Source organism: Alligator sinensis, unplaced genomic scaffold (assembly GCF_000455745.1).
Source record: "Alligator sinensis unplaced genomic scaffold, ASM45574v1 scaffold138_1, whole genome shotgun sequence".
Classification (NCBI taxonomy): domain Eukaryota; kingdom Metazoa; phylum Chordata; order Crocodylia; family Alligatoridae; genus Alligator; species Alligator sinensis.
In genome coordinates, this window is record NW_005841862.1 from 4,473,188 (window position 1) to 4,489,826 (window position 16,639).

A 16,639-nucleotide genomic window follows, 5' to 3' on the forward strand; every position below is an offset into this window, starting at 1 on the left:
AGGAATGATTTCTGGGTGAAGCTTGTGCTCTTCACCTCTCCCCTATAACTAGTTTGCAAGAAGATAGAATATAAATTTGTCCTCCTCAGTATAGAAAGACAGCTAGTCTAGTCAAACTTTCTGGGAAAAGAAAGCCTCTCTTCAGAGATTTGTCTCTCTCTGCAAGTCCAGGTTTTATTCCTTACAGCATACGAAGGGGCCCATATAATACAGTAATCCAGTCAGTCCCATATCTTATTGAAATAGGAGTCATCTTTACCTCTGGTGCCAAGACAGGCAATAGTTCCATTTTGGCCATTTAATACAAGACTTGTGCTTTAGTGCAAAAATAATATTTATATTAGAAGATATATTAGGCAACCCCCAGCACATGTGCCAGAACACAGCACGCAATGACATTTTGCTTGGCATGCACACCTCAAGGAAGGGGCAGGGGCAGTGCTGCCACAATAAGGATCAGGCTCCTTGCCGGCCATCTGCCCCTGGCATCCTAGCATTTTACAAGTTGAGGCTGCGGGTGTTTTTTGGCACTCTGCCCAAAAATGTTACTGACCCCTGGTACATTAGGAATGCAAGCCATTTTAAAAGCAAATGGACTAGCTAAAAAAAATGCTCAGCTATAGTAACAAGTGGAGATTAGTTTCTGTTCAAGTTTAAAGCACTTTACACCATTGTCTTTCATACTTCAGAAACAAAAGACAGAGTAATTTAAACTTATGATGCACAGCCTCCTCAACAATACACCCATTTGAAAAAAAAAAAAATGTAAGAAGCAGGCAGAGAAGGGCAGGACTGGATCAGACAGTCTATATTTGAAGAGGACTAAATACATTCAACATGCATGACTTTTAAGGAGTAAGGCTTCATTGAAACCATTATCTTGATCAGAGTATTTTATTTTGCTGACCTCAAAGCTCACAAGCCAGCACTTAAGATAGCAACTAGCAATTCACCATGCAAAAATATCTTCCATCTGAAATAATAAAATTTTATGCAATATCCAAGAGTTGATTATTTTTCTAACCTTTGGCAAACATCTGAATTCTATTCCATCCAAGTACTGATGTTACTAGTAATGTTAAAAACCTCATTTTTTGTATGAGCTACAGCAGGTAACTGGTATTCAAGTACAATATTTACAACAACAACACTCAATGTTATGAAAAATCAAAGCATTGCATGGCCCTTCCTTTGCTTTTACAGGTTTAGGTCAAGCCAAAATAGCACAGGAAAAAAACGTTTACAAGAACAGTATACACAGAGGTCAGCTCAGCATTTTAAAAATGAAGTTCATTTCATAACAGTATCCATCCAATGCTAGCATCCTGACAGTGACTGTTTGGTGTTCAAACAGGAAGCTGTTGAGAGGGGCGAATATATCCTTCTACCATGAAAGGTAGCACCTTTATCCACAGAACCATACGGTCACGGACAGTAGCTTCCATACCCTACCTGCTAGACAGCTTCAACTCTGGAGACAAAAAGGAAGATCAGTTGCATACTCAGTGCTAGTTTATGCATGCTCTTGCCCGCTAACAACTTAATTGGAAGCTTCCAACTTACACATGCTACTGAGCAGACTTCATTGTGTTGATCTTTCAAATTCATATCTATATTTGTTTAAATGGTGATCTATAGTTATGTGCAAGCTGAAGTGTACAACTTGACCAAGACATAGCATTAAATTCTAGAAACCTTACACAGAATAATTTGCTAGCTAGTTTCAATATACATTTGGCAATATTAATATCTTTGTTTAAAAAAAGCCTTATTTCAGAAATACAACATATTAGTTGTCATGGTTCATTAGACCAGTTGCCATGTTACAATATTAGTTGGTCAGATTATCAGTCTTCTCACTGTGAGAATACATCACCATGGAATATGAACACAAAAAGAAACCTAAACAAGAACTACATAAAAGCTATACTTTGATTTTCTAAAGGGGCTTTGTCTCGACTTCAATTAGAGCACCGTAGATTTATAAAACAAAATGCACAAGTATTGTTTAACATACTTAACCTGTAAGAATATTTTTCCATGGAAGATGTTTTCTTGCTCACTTTCCAATAAATAGAGGCTTTCAATTGAAAGCATTTATTTTCCTATTTCTCTCAAGTGATATTTTCTTCCTGCGAAATATGACCGGAGCATTCAAAGCAAATCAGTCCGTTTCCATAGCAGCACTGCGGGATTCCTTAGCTACCATAAGTCGCATCAGCTGACTGTGGAATTTCTCTATCTTCTTTACATCTTGAGCCTGGTCTGTTCTATATAGCAGACACTGTCAAAAAAAAAAAAAAAGTTACTGAATATCAGGTTTTATTTCAAACTTATTTTCTGACATTTAGTTTTAATACAAATTCATGCATTTGGAACAAAGTTTAAGCTATACCCTGAAAAGTTTCAAGTTCCTTATCAGTGCTATTTGTACTGTATCCACCCCACACTTTAAGGGGGCAACATAAAGCTTTTACACATTCAAGCTTCTAACTATTACAACAAGTTACTGTTAAGAGATCTTTCTCTGGGTCTTCCCGTATCTGCATTTGCACTGCAAGTTCCTTCCAGCAGTGCTGCCTTCTATTTTGAAAAGAGTTAAATAATTTATACTTAAAGAAAGTTTCCCACTAACATGCAGCATTTTGAATACAGTAAAGGCTAGCTTGGAAAATGACAACAAAAAAATCCATCAAGATACTTTCTTTTTAAGTGGGATATTTAAAAAATTTGAAGCAGACTAAGCCTAAAGCTATTTCCCTTTTAGATCTTTTTTATACTTTGTGGCCACTGATTTAAAGGTAAAGTGAATTTTGGATTCTTGCCCATAGATAAACCACACATTCAAGAGGTACTGCTCCCTGGGGCCATACTGAAGAATGAGACTACGACTCCTTCTTAAGGTTAATGGAACATCTTCCCCACAACTTTTATACCAAACAGTCAAGACAAACGTAACTAAAGCGACAATACATCCTGGTTTGCCCAGATCTTGAAGGCCGGCCTTACCAGTTGGTGAAAATTAAAATGAGCGTCCCAGAATCACAGTCAGTCAGGTGCAGGAGGTGGAGCAGCATGATGCATCAAACAGTTTCCCATCCCCACCAGACTGCACCTGCACCCCTACCCACCAGCTTCTGTTACTGCTTGCAGCAGCGCAGCTGACTTGGGGTGGGAGGGGACAGGACAGGTACAGTGCAATGACCATTCCTTAGTTACTGTAAGCATCACCAGCTTGCTATCCTATGACTACTACATACTGGACAAAGGATTTCTCTTTATGGCAAACCTGAATTGAAAGTACTGATTTTAGGTACAAAGAAGTGGGAAAACATCAATGCTTTTATTTGCTTAAATAGCAGCTTGAAGATTTAGAGACCCTATCTGACACAGAAAATAAACTGGCAGAAAAATCTGACTAGATGCCAAAAATGATTAGTTACCTCTAACTGAGCAGCAAAAGCACAGGAATGACCTAGCTATGCAGATTTGTTCTTTCACTTAAAGATGGAAAGCTTCAGTCTCCAGGGCTGTCAACACAGCAGCTTTACCAGCCTTAAATTCATGTAAAACTTAAAAAACACCCACACCCAAATCTGAGAGACTCAAGAGAACACAAGCCGGTTTCCTTTTTCCCCCAGTTATACCAGCTCTGCCAAATCAACAGTAGGAAAACTTAACTTAATAAAGTTACTCACTGTGACTTAGTTACAAGAAGCAGATTTTGCCTCCCCCTAAAGCCTTACTGTCACTGAAGTGCCTGTATTCAGTAGAAAGGAAGGACTGAAAGTTTCACCCAAGGATGGTGAATTACTTCTCTACAGCCTAGACTCAGCAGCACTGGCTACCCCTTCCGACTGATCTGCACAGATCAGATAGACAACCCAGATCCCTGAACGTTACTGTTTGCTGTGGAAAAAAGTGGATATTCTCCTTTAGAGGAGAAAAATGCAGGAAACAGCAGGTTTTCCCCTGCAGGCTGGCAGATTTCCAGCCTCCAAGGGGCTGCAGGGAGGACACAGGGGATGCCACATGCATGCACCACATACATGCATATGGCAGCTAGGCAGGCTGGTGGAGAGCAGGTCCCTCCAGGTAAGTCTATGGGGGGTGGGGAGGGGGAGGGAAAAATCACCTTGGCAGCACAGCACCCCCTCCCATGCCAGGTTCTGCCTGCTAGGCCATGGAAGCAGCTCCTGCTCAGAGCTGGTCCATCCTGCCGCAGTCCTGCTGTGGGCACAGAAATCTCAGGTGAGGGAAGTGTGCCTCCCCCCACCTCTCCTCTAAATCACCTGTGCTGCCCCCCTCCCCTTCCTCCCACACTGGGAGGCTGGGGCCTGGGAGCAATGGGTCAAGACTGAGGGGTACCAGCAGGGGTGAGAGTGGGGGCTGTGGGTTGGGAGTGAGAGGCACTGGAATAGGCAGGGCACAGGCATATCAGGACTGTTCAGCAAGGGGCTGGTGGGGTGAGGTAGGTGGTAGAACAGGATAGCCACACCTGGACCCTTGTCCTGGTGAGTGAAGGGGACAGTGGGAGCTCTGATTTTCCATGACAGAAAAAACCCCACAAAAATCAAACACCAAAATATACAGATATTTGGTATTTAGAATTTATTATGCTTGAGGTACGGATAGGCTTCCAAATTGTAACTACATTAATGAAACATTGTGTTCAACTGATTCGACATATATACTTTTTATTCATATATACACACACAATCAGAAAAAAAATGCAGATTTGGGCTTTTTTTAAAAATCAGAGGATTTGTATTTATTATCAGAGAATTTGGTATTTTTAAAACAAAGAAAACCAGGATCCCTGATAATGTTATATGCAACTAGCAATAAAAATATTGCATTGCAAGTACCCTTCTGGTTCAACATACAGCACCTTTTCTCCTTCGCATCATAAATGAAATAGGGTTGGAAGGAACTTTTATATTGATATATCAACAAAAAAATGCCACATAATTTTGGGTGTGATCTTTTGCATCATTTTTATGCTGGCAGAACGCTTAGTATAACTACATCTGCACCAGTATAAGAGCTTTTTTCAGTACAGATTATGTTACTCATTGAGCCAGTATAACATACTGAAACAAAATACTTTTGGGCTAGTATAAATTGAGTCTATTTTAGCAAATTTTCCAAAGTAAAGTAGCAAACTCTCTCTTGTGTTCGCCCAAGTTTTTTATATAAGCAAAATAAAGAATTTTTTATGGGAGCAAGTGAATTTATAATTTTAAAAAATCCAGTAAATTCCTTTGGAACAGTTATGAACTATTAGATTCAGTGAGAACAGAGTTGGGCATTACATCAGCATCAGAAGCGCACAGACTAATTTAAGTACTGTGATGACTTGAGAAGTTACAGCTAATCCTACAAAATTAAGCAAGATTCCCAAAAGCAGTTTCTACTGTCAGTCAGGTTATATGACATCATTTGTCTTAAAAAGCCTGCATTATTAAGCCAAGGTCACAAATGCTCCTTACTTACAACGACATCATCTGTTACTTTGATACAAAGGTTCCCATCACAGTGGCGATATTTAAGAACCACACGCACCTGAAATGACAAAGACATTTTTAGTAATTATATACAGAAATCTGAATATTTATACCAAGTTTTCCTGAACTGCAATGCCTTGTTTTTACATTTTACTGGTTTCAATAACTTGTACATAAAATTTCACCATGGAATTTAATTTGTTCATTTATGATCCATTTCTTTCATTTCCATGCACTATCAGAATATTTAAAACTTGCCTACACTGTGAACAATCTAAAATGTGACAAAATGTGACAGTTAAGAGGCTGTGACTTGGACGACTACACAGTCCGGTGGGTGGCGAATTGGCTAGAGGGTCGCACCCAGAGAGTCATAGTGGATGGGTCGGTTTTGACCTGGAAGGGTGTGGGCAGTGGGGTCCCGCAGGGCTTGGTCCTTGAACCGATACTCTTCAATGTCTTCATCAGCGACTTGGACAGGGGAGTGAAGTGTACTCTGTCCAAGTTTGCAGATGACAAAACTGTGGGGAGAAGTGGACACGCCGGAGGGCAGGGAACAGCTACAAGCAGACCTGGACAGGTTGGACAAATGGGCAGAAAACAACAGAATGCAATTCAACAAGGAGAAATGCAAAGTGCTGCACCTAGGGAGGAAAAATGTCCAGCATTTTCCAACCTACTGCCTAGGGAATGACCTGCTTGGTGGCACGGAAGCAGAAAGGGATCTCGGAGTCCTAGCGGACTCCAAGATGAACACGAGTCAGCACTGTGACGGAGCCATCAGAAAAGCTAACGGCACTTTATCGTGCATCAGCAGATGCATGACGAATAGATCCAAGGAGGTGATACTTCCCCTCTATCGGGCGCTGGTCAGACCACAGTTGGAGTACTGCATGCAATTCTGGGCACCGCACTTCAAGAGAGATGTGGATAACCTGGAGAGGGTCCAGAGAAGGGCCACTCGTATGGTTAAGGGCTTGCAGGCCGAGCCCTACGAGGAGAGACTAGAGAACCTGGACCTTTTTAGCCTCTGCAAGAGAAGGTTGAGGGGCGACCTTGTGGCTGCCTATAAGTTCATCATGGGGGCACAGAAGGGAACTGGTGAGGTTTTATTCACCAAGGCGCCCCCGGGAGTTACAAGAAATAATGGCCACAAGCTAGCAGACAGCAGATTTAGACTGGACATTAGGAAGAACTTCTTCACAGTTAGAGTGGCCAAGGTCTGGAATGGGCTCCCAAGGGAGGTGGTGCTCTCCCCTACCCTGGGGGTCTTCAAGAAGAGGTTAGATAGGCATCTAGCTGGGGTCATCTAAACCCAGCCCTCTTTCCTGCCTATGCAGGGGGTCGGACTCGATGATCTATTGAGGTCCCTTCTGACCCTAACATCTATGAATCTATGAAAAGGTTGTGGGTGTGCTTTTATAACAGTTAGACAGTCTCGTAAAAAGATGGAAGCCTAACCCATCTGTTATCCTATTAAGTTTACGGCTTTAACCAATTCTTCACCTCCGTTTTCTTGTGCAGGGACCGGGACTTCCCTGCTGTGATAGAAGCCGGACGCGAGGGGATCGCCTTCAGACCTCAGGTTGGGGAGGACCGGGTTAGAGAGCTTCTGGAGGGGCTGGACGCGTTCAAGTCAGCGGGTCCGGATGCTCTCCACCCCAGGGTGCTGAGGGAGCTGGCTGGGGTTATTGCAGGGCCCCTGGCACGGCTCTACGAGCGATCGTGGTGCTTGGGCCAGGTGCCAGACGATTGGAAGGTAGCTAATGTGGTCCCCATCTTCAAAAAAGGGAAAAGGGAGGACCCGGGCAATTATAGGCCCGTCAGTCTTACCTCAATCCTGGGGAAGCTCTTTGAGAAGATCATCAAGGAGCACATTTGTGATGGGCCGGCATCCGAGATGATGCTCAGGGGCAATCAGCATGGATTTATTAGGGGGAGATCATGTCAGACCAACCTGATTGCCTTTTATGATCAGGTCACAAAGGCCATGGATGCAGGTGTCGCGGTGGATGTAGTCTTTCTGGACTTCAGCAAGGCCTTTGACACCGTCTCTCACCCCATCCTAATTAATAAACTAGGCGACTGTGGCATAGATGCCTACACGGTCAGATGGATTGCAGATTGGCTGAAGGGTCGCACTCAGAGGGTGGTGGTGGATGGATCATATTCGACTTGGGGGGAGGTGGGTAGTGGAGTCCCTCAGGGCTCGGTCCTGGGCCCTGCGCTGTTCAATGTCTTCATCAGCGATCTTGATGTTGGGGTGGAGAGCAACCTGTTTAAATTCGCTGATGACACCAAAATTTGGGGGGAGGTGAGCACGCTAGCAGGGAGAGAGAGATTGCAGAAGGATCTGGATAGGTTACAGGGGTGGGCAGACAGGAACAGGATGCGTTTCAATACGGACAAGTGCAGGGTGCTGCACTTGGGTAGTAGGAACCAGCAGCACACTTATAAGATGGGGAGCTCCCTACTTGAGAGCACGGAGGCGGAAAGGGATCTTGGTGTCATTATTGACTCCAAGATGAACATGGGCCGACAATGCGAGGTCATGGTTGGCAGGGCTAACCGGACCTTGTCGTGCATCCACAGGTGCATCTCGAGTAGAGCCAGGGAGGTGATCCTCCCCCTCTATGCGACGCTGGTCAGGCCGCAGCTGGAGTATTGTGTCCAGTTCTGTGCGCCCCATTTCAGGAGGGATGTGGACAACATGGAGAGGGTCCAGAGGAGGGCCACCCGCATGATCCGGGGACAACAGGGCAGACCCTACAGTGAGAGACTGCGGGACTTGAACCTATTCAGCCTCCACAAGAGAAGGCTGAGGGGGGACCTGGTGACCGTCTATAAACTCACTAGGGGGAACCAGAAGGGTTTGGGGGAGACGCTGTTTCCCCTAGCCCCTGCTGGCATAACAAGGAATAATGGGCACAAGTTGATGGAGAGGAGGTACAGATTGGACATCCGAAAAAACTACTTCACAGTCAGGGCGGCTAGGAGCTGGAACCAACTTCCAAGGGAGGTGGTGCTGGCCCCTACCCTGGGGATCTTTAAGAAGAGGCTGGATACTTACCTGGCTGGACTCATTTGAGTCCCGTTTTTGTTTTTAGGGTGAGTGGTTTTGTTTGTGTTTTTGGGTTGTTCTCCCGCCCTGGCGGGGGGTCGGGCTAGAAGATCTATTAGGTCCCTTCCGACCCTGAAACTATGAAACTATGAAACTATGAAACGTATTATTTGGTCACACCACAATCCATTTAGCTGGATAAGAGTAAAAACATTTTGTCACATCCAAATGAGGCAGAAGAAACTGCCATTAAATATCTAATAAGGAGTTAGGAATTGTTTTGGATCTGGCCATGAGAGGCTATGATAGGCAAGACTGTTCCTGGTAGGATGGGGAAGCCTGAGAAGAAAGACTAGGAATCAACCATGTTTTTGCTATATTCCATGGGAGAGGGGGAAGAATTATGTGAGTATCATTGTGGGACTAGTTTAGGACAGAAAAAAAGAAGAAAAAGCATTCATGTTTTGGATCAGAGAATAACAAAGAAAAAATAATTTCTTTACAATCCTTGCCTTTCCCTCCCCACTCAAACACACCCCAATCCCAGTCAGGATTTGTCCATACAGGAGATTTTTCAGGTGGTGTGAAATCTAGAGTCAAGGTGACTGGAAAGAAAGCAAAAGAACAGAGAAAGCTTTGAATTCAACTATCCAAATTAACATAAAACTTCGTATCACAATACACCACAGCAGTATCCTCTGTGGCACCTTCAGAAAAAAAATGATTTGACACAGCAGAAAGTTTTACAACGAGCTGACTGAAAGTGGGCAAAAAACCTTAAAACACAGTTAGCAGGGTTGTATATCAAAGATATACTTTGATCACTGGAAATCGCCTTTTCAAACCTTTCCCTGGTTAAAAGTAAACTGAAAAGCTGAATCAAAGCTTGCTACTGGCTATGGTGAGTACTGGAAAGTTCAGCTCAACCCAACCCAGTCTTATGCCACTAACTTCTACAATATCTAATCTTGTGTTTAACAAGTTAATTTCTAGCCACTGTAGTTAAGAAATCCTTCCAAACAAGCCAATGTAATTGAGCTAGAGTCTGTAAGCAGACTATTTCAACACCCCTGCTGATAGTTGTTTTCGCAAGCAGAGAGAAAATTAAGTATACAGATAATTTTAAAGCTCCTAAAATTAGAGCTGTGGACAGCAGTTAAACTAGGATGAGTTCTCAGTTACGTTCTGTTGCTGCTTGTGAAAGAGCAACTGAAGTGTGCCCTTTTTATAAGATTGCCACTAATAATCATTTGCATTCAGATTAAATCCAAATACAACCTTCACATCTTCTTGGACTCAGTTACTGAACACCCTAAAGCTGTTACAACAAGACATACAAATCATACACCTCTCCCCACACAATGCATTTCTACCTGCAAATGACCAAAAAACTGCCTCCCTTCTAACTGAATGTAGAACTGCTGATAGTGATCTGCATATTTATGACCTTCATCCTTTATAGAACACATACCCAGCAGTAAAACTTCATCAGTCAGACTATAACAGGTAACTGTTATCACCAGCTTGTTGCCCCACTATGCAACGGTGCCTCACCAAATACAAGAAGTGTATCTTATAGGTATGTTCATCAACATTCCTTGTCATGAGACCAACTCATTACTCAAGAAGAGTCTCTACCCCTTTGCCCACAACACCTGCATTCCACTGGAACATAGAAACAAGCTGGGAGTGGGGGGAAGTAGGGAGGGGAAATGAAAGCAGCAGCTTTCATATAGATGATTGTATTTGAACCTATCTGTAGCATTTATTCCAGAGATAAGAATTGGAACTGGTTAGCTTTGTGACCAAGCTCTTATTTTCTCAGCTTGCTGTTCCTGCAGTGTTTGTGGGTCACAAGACTGTATGAAAGGTTGCAAACAAACTTTAAAAATGGATCAACAAACTTAAAAACATGGGAAACCGTGGCTTTTACCTTGCAGGCTGGCAGAGTTCCAGCTTGCAAGGAGCTGCCTGGGGCCCCCCCTGCCCCATACCCCCTTCCCCACACACCAGGGGGCTGGGGGCAGTGAGTCACAACTGGCCATTGATGTTTACAAATGGGTCTTGGTACAAAAAAGGTTGAGAACTGCTGTTAACACAAGAAATGACTAATTCATGCTATCTTGGCTTGGAAAGAAGAAAACATTGTATTTTAATAATCCCCAAGTATTGCTAGGGAGGTGCGCTAATACTGTACCACCAAATGGTCCAAATTAAACACCTACGCAAGCAGACACAATGTAGAATTTATGAAAAAAGGAAAACCCTCCCCCCATAAAAACCACCCCACCATTTACAAGAGAGCTGGTAGCAGAGACCTATAAAGGTGCATCTCAGATGTGCCAAGGGGATGAACAGGTCTCGAGACTGCCAGAAGGTTCTAGGGTTTAGGAAGGCGAGAAAATTGTTCTTGGCTTCTAAAGAGTTTATGTGGGTAGTAAGGTAGCTTTAAACAGCTTTATCAGACATTTACATACCAACCAACAGGTTCAGGGACAACGCTCTCAGAGGAACCACAGCAGCTCATCTTTCAGAAAAAGCAGAAGTATGAACTGAATTTTTCAAGTAAGGTTTTACCTGAACCTCACCAAGTCTCTGTAATGTTTCCCAGCATCAATTTCTAGCTAATAGGTGCCTGGCAAATTTTGTAAATCGTGACTATTAGAAGTAAGGGAGAGAAGACAACCTTTTAAACTAGGAAGTACCTGTTTTTATCACAATCCCTGAAGTGGTTGTTTTTGGGGTTTTTTGTTTGTTTTTTTTCCCCGGGGGGGCGGGCTGTAATAATCCAAGAACCCATGAACCTCAAGAAGTTTACATCAGCTTGCCTTGCACTAGTGCATTTTTTTTAAACTTGGTTAATTTTAGGCCTGGGCTTGGGTTAAGCTAGTTATAGATGTTGAATGAAGTGTTGCCCACTTCATGCGTAAGTAGTGTAAGTGTTGTAGGTCTGCAGCAGCTGCAGTAGCTGTTAGCTTGCTTGCCTCTAGCAGTGGTTCCCAACATTTTTTAATACTACGGACTGGCAAACTCACTCAAAGAATTTTGGCGGATTGGGTATAGAAACAATTTAATTTTTAGTGGGGTGGGGTTTGCAAAGAACATCATCAATAAAGTTGGAGACAATAACTAAAAACCATACATACACATCACTAGCTGGCTAACGTTAGCTAGCTAGATGCCGAGGATACAAGGAGACAAACCAGTAGCTACAGCAGTCTTGCCGATTCAGAAGTGACTAGCCACAGTTACTGCAGTCTAATTTCAAAAGCTAATGTCACAGTCATCGGCCAAGTAAAGACATTCTCACCCAGGCAATCAGCATGGTGTGGACGTGGCCTGGGCGTAGAACTGTTGCTAGCAGTGATTAAATCTTGTGCCACAACCCGGCAGCCAACCCTTCGTGGCCTGCCACCAGGTCGTGGCCTGGTGGTTGGGAACCTCTAGCCTATAGTAACTATCCACTCCCTACCACAGTGGCAAACACTTGAACAGCACCTACTTCAAATAGACACTCCAGAAAAGCTGTTAGTTTGTTCAGTCCAGATGCTGGCATAATTTACATCAGTGCATAACACACACTTAGGTTACCTAGTGTAACGGAAGATTATTTGCTTAAAAAAACAAAACAAACAAACAAAAAAAACCTCTCACATATGCAGTCATTCTCTTGAATAAATGCTATAAACAGAGAAGTCAGCTGTTATCATGCAGCCTTAAGTTTTTAAGGGGGAAAACAAATTACCACCCATCCTGGCCTTTAATCATATACAAGGTACCAAAAGTAATTTCAACAAAACCCTGAACATTTTCACTATCTGAATGAAAGCCTATATCAGTTCTTACTGTACAGCTATTTTGTCAAGTAAGCAAACAGTGCCGTCCTTTTCTGAACCCATCAGTCATGACAGAAACAGGTGAAACTTTTCCCCACAAACCAACTTCAGCATAAAAAGCTTTTGATTCCAGCTCACTGAGATGAAGCAATTACACCTAGTAACTGACCCCTTAAAGGTTTTCTTTAAGCCCTTTCCTTCTTCTCTCTGCTACACTGAACCTCCTTACTTCATCAGTTGGAGAGGTAAGCTATTCTAAACACAGTAGATGCACACAAGGTAACTTAGGAGCTTAATAAATGCTCGCTTTCGTGATGAAGCTTTGCAAGTCGGTCTACTACACAGTAATGGAATAAAAAGACTAGAAAAAAGGGCTACTAGACAAACACACACAAGTCACTAATCAAACACCTTTTTAACAATTCACAAGCCTTGCAGATTTGTCCCAATACCAATATACTTGCCCCTGAACATACCACAAACAAAATGCAGTTTTCAAATGTGTTCCTGAAATCAGATGCAAGAAAGCTACCAGACATTTAAACAGGCCAAGCACAGAAGACATCTCTGAGACCAGATAGATTGGTTACGGTCCCAAGTTCATACTACACATCCGTGGTTCTGAACCCAGGTGCCAGAGCACCACTCTGGGCTCACTATACAAGACCCCTGCGCGGTGCCATGGCACAAATGCCACTGCTGTAGCAATCAAGTGAAACCCCAATGTACCTCCTCCAGAACCAGACTGTGGGCGGGGGGGTTGATCTTGTCACAGCCCTTCTCAAGCCAACTCTGCATGCTTGTCCTGGAAAGAGGCAAAGCGGATTGGTGGAACTGTTCTATGCATCTGTTTCTAGTACGAGCGCAAGACGCCAAACCAAGAAGGGCTATAGCAAGAACAAGGGCTTGCACCTGCTTTAGGTTTATCAGGCAACTCTAACACGGACACTCCTACTCCAGCCCTTCTCCCTTGAAGCACACAGGGTGGTTCCATCTGGCCCTGGCATTCCCAGGGCAAGGAACAAAGAGGGAAGCCAGGGCAGCACAATGGTGGGATCTCAATTGGGTGTCACCAAATTCAAACACGTTGAGGGGGGCACATCTTGAAAACCTGGGAGCCACAGCACTAGGTACTAGGCCAACCGACGTCACAGAGCCAGACCTACTTATGAGGGAACGTCACCACCTTGCCTTGCCACATCAGTGCTGCATGCCACCCTCCAGCAAAGGGGACTGTTAGAAGAGAACTCATGGTGGGAAGGAGGGGGAGAAAAACTAAGAGCCCAGGAGGTTATGTAATCCCTTGTGAACAGGAAATTAATGTATTTTAAAGCTGAATCTATTTCAAGTTCCCTGGGCTGGAAGACCCCTCATTAAGTTGGAACAGCAGAGTTGCTGCATGCAGAACAGAAACACCATTAAACAAAAAAAAATAGGAACAAGAGATCCCCGGTTTCTCCCTTTCGCTGAAAAATGCTGCAAGTCCCAGTCGCAGCTATTGCAAAGGCTTGACTCTGAGGCTGAAAATTAAGAAAGCTGCTGATTTCAGCAATGGACTAGAGGCTATAAAGTTAAAACCATCCTAGGGAATCCTGGTTTTTTCCCCCCTCCTAGAATAATTTCCAACCGATTCAAAAATAAACTGAAAAGAGTGGGGGAAGATAACCAAGATTTTCTTCCCTGCTACATTTTTAAAAAATTTCATTTTCTTGACTACACTGATCTGTGGTTGTTGGCCCATGTAGAGCTGGAACTGGGGCTGGGGCCTCTCCTTCCCCCCGCAGGCCTGGCGCCCCCCGCCCCGCAAACGCCCGGACCTTCATGGGGTCGGCGAGGTAGAGCTTCTCAGCGGCGCGCGTGAACTCTTCCCAGGTCTGGTAATGCGGCATGGCGACCCCGCACCACCGCGCTGCCCCCTCACCAAGACACCACCGGGCGAGCTCAGTAATGCGCCGTCCTATTGGTGCTCCTGCAAAGGTAGGTCCAATCGCAGAGCACGTTGTTTAAAGGTTCTTCCCACACCTCCCCGCCAGCGCAGACCGGCAGTTGGGGAAGAAGACGCATCCATCCGGCGGGACCGGGGCGCCGCTCTGGCTGCGGGCTCACAGCGCCCCTCGCAGGCCGGGCGGGGCGGTCACCCATCGCTGCTGCGGGCCTAGGGATGCTTTCTCCGGAGGGAGCCCGGAGCACCTGATTGGCTCCTGCAGCAGCCAATCAGAGCGCAGGTTCGAGCCCCGGTTGGGGCTTAGGGGGCACCCCCTCTCCCCTGCCTTAGGGCTCCTGTTTGGGGTCGCGCCTGTTTAGGGCACCTCGGCTTCTCCATGTGACTCCAGTGCTGTGTAAGGCCCTAGCTACTGGAATCAGGCGATCACAGGGGTAATGCCAGTTCAGGCACATGAAGCCAGGGCAGCCTGGCAGCTCTGATACCGATAGATCTGGGAGAGGGAGCCCACATTCAGTGTTTTGCTGTCCTTATTTGTTTGAAGGCCCGGTAGCATCCCTGGTGGGCAGCCAGGTGAGGTGCGGCAGCTGTTGGTGCCGGCGCCAGGAACAGCTCTGGCTGTGGTGGCATTTCAGAGGGCATGCAGAGAGGAGGGAAGGTGTCCCTGAGTGCAAGCCAGCCAGGCGTCTGCCTGGGGTTAGGCCCCTGCTACATGTTATGTCTGTTATGCAGTTCTTGGGGCATATGCGGTATCTTTTATTAGACCAACTCAAATAGTTGGAAAAATTCTTCTGTGCAAGCTTTCGGGTATAAATACCCTTTGTCAGGCTGAGGAAGCATCTGCAGTTGGTCTGTTATGCAAGTAACTAGTGAATTGCATAATAGATTGACACCAGTTGCATAAGTAATTATTACAAGTAATGACATAAGTAATTATCACATGATAAAAAGGGCTCTCCGGCTATGAAAAGAGCCAACCAGCTCCATAGTTAGTGCTTGAAAATGTGTAACAACTCTAGAAAACTGGTTTTTATCCAGCTTTCATTTCAATGTGTGGGATGGTTTGGGCAGGGACCTGGACTTGAGCAGGGGGTTGGGCACAGCCTCCAGCCAAGCTGTCCCCGGCTGCTGCCGTTCTGGATGCACATCCCTCCACAGTGCAGGCCAATGCAAGAACTCACAGCCCTGGGGCTTGGTTTGAGTGTAAACCCAGCATCAGAAGCCAAGTTTTCTAAGGGAAGGGGGAAGCGGTGCTCTGGGGCAGAAGGAATCTCTCCAGGTGATGCTGACCTCCACTGTCATCAACAGAGGGGAAGATACTAAGAATTAGGGCCACAAGGGGTGAGGCCTGGTGCAGGGAGATGGGGTTAGTGGAAGAGTGAATCCCTGAGAAGAGATGGATTGTCCAAGCCATAGGGGTGGTTCTAATTCAGATTTAAGCCCGCATTGCACTGTGAGCCAATAAACATAGTCATGAATATTATGTAAACCCTGTGAACGGGAAATTAATTTCTTTTAAAGCTGAATCTATTTCTAGTTCCCCAGGCTGAAAGGCCCCTCATTAAGTTGGAACTCGGCTGTGTGCAGAACAGAAACATCTTTAAACAAAAAATCACTGGTTTCTCTGTTTAGCTGAGAAATGCTTCAAGTCCCAGCCACAGCTATTTCAAAGACTTGACTCACAACAGACGTTGTGGCTGAGGCTGAAAACGAAGTTGAAGCTGCTGATTTCAGCAAGGGACTAGAGGCTATGAAATTATAACCATCCTAGGGAATCCTGTTTTTTTCCTTCCCCTAGAATAATTTTAAACTGATTAAAAATAAATTGAAAAGAAAAATTAGGAAAAAATATGCACATTTTTTCTCCCTGCTCCATATTTTTATTTCATTTTCTTGAGCGCATTGATCTGTGGTGGTTGCCCCATAATTGCACAGGTTGAGATCATAACCAATCAGATTGCTCCATTAGTCCTGTTGATGTTATAAAGCTTATATAATTGCCCTATTATAACAAGCAAGCAAAATAGCAGCTTTCTATTATCTGCCTTAGGGGGATGCACTTAAAACCCAGAAGTCCCAGATCTGAATCACAATGGAAGCGGTTGTTTCGGATTACTTATACTGCAATGAACAAACCTCCATCATGTGGTGAAGTAAACAAGTAGAAAAGCAGTTAAGGAGGCAGGTCTGCATAGGAGAGGATGAATTATGCAGAGCAGCACCAGTTTCCACCAGCAACATGGGGAAATTTTAGCAATGGTTTTGTTAACCACAAAAGGAAGGAGAGGGGAAA

The 16,639-nt window shown here is 44.5% G+C and overlaps 1 protein-coding gene across 4 annotated transcripts; it reads right to left on the minus strand.

Moving 5' to 3' along the window:
* Nucleotides 1-2,121: 2,121 nt before the first annotated feature.
* On the minus strand, nucleotides 2,122-14,494 carry SRP9 (signal recognition particle 9). Of its 4 annotated transcripts, XM_025216295.1 has the most exons (4): nucleotides 14,222-14,494; nucleotides 13,134-13,209; nucleotides 5,497-5,565; nucleotides 2,122-2,284 (listed from the first exon to the last, which is right to left on the minus strand). In XM_025216295.1, exons 2-4 carry the CDS (start codon nucleotides 13,200-13,202, stop codon nucleotides 2,165-2,167), a joined length of 258 nt encoding a protein of 85 aa, XP_025072080.1. In that variant the 5' UTR covers nucleotides 13,203-13,209; nucleotides 14,222-14,494; the 3' UTR covers nucleotides 2,122-2,164. The 4 variants fall into 4 exon arrangements, with proteins under 4 accessions (XP_025072080.1, XP_006016632.1, XP_025072085.1 ...); XM_006016570.2 differs by lacking the exon at nucleotides 13,134-13,209 and having other exon boundaries at nucleotides 14,222-14,484; XM_025216300.1 differs by lacking the exons at nucleotides 13,134-13,209; nucleotides 14,222-14,494 and adding an exon at nucleotides 12,881-13,106.
* Between the last annotated feature and the right edge of the window lie 2,145 nt (nucleotides 14,495-16,639).

Bases quoted from the DNA above. Each gene is read 5' to 3' on its own strand.
- SRP9 (XM_025216289.1), bottom strand. From the start codon at position 12,943: ATGTCTGGTAGCTTTCTTGCATCTGATTTCAGGAACACATTTGAAAAC. The intron at 5,566-12,868 runs GCAAGTATATTG...TTGTCATTTCAG, and splicing joins TGTTTGTGGTATGTTCAGGG to GTGCGTGTGGTTCTTAAATA. The intron at 2,285-5,496 runs GTAAGTAAGGAG...TTTTTTTGACAG, and splicing joins AAGTAACAGATGATGTCGTT to TGTCTGCTATATAGAACAGA.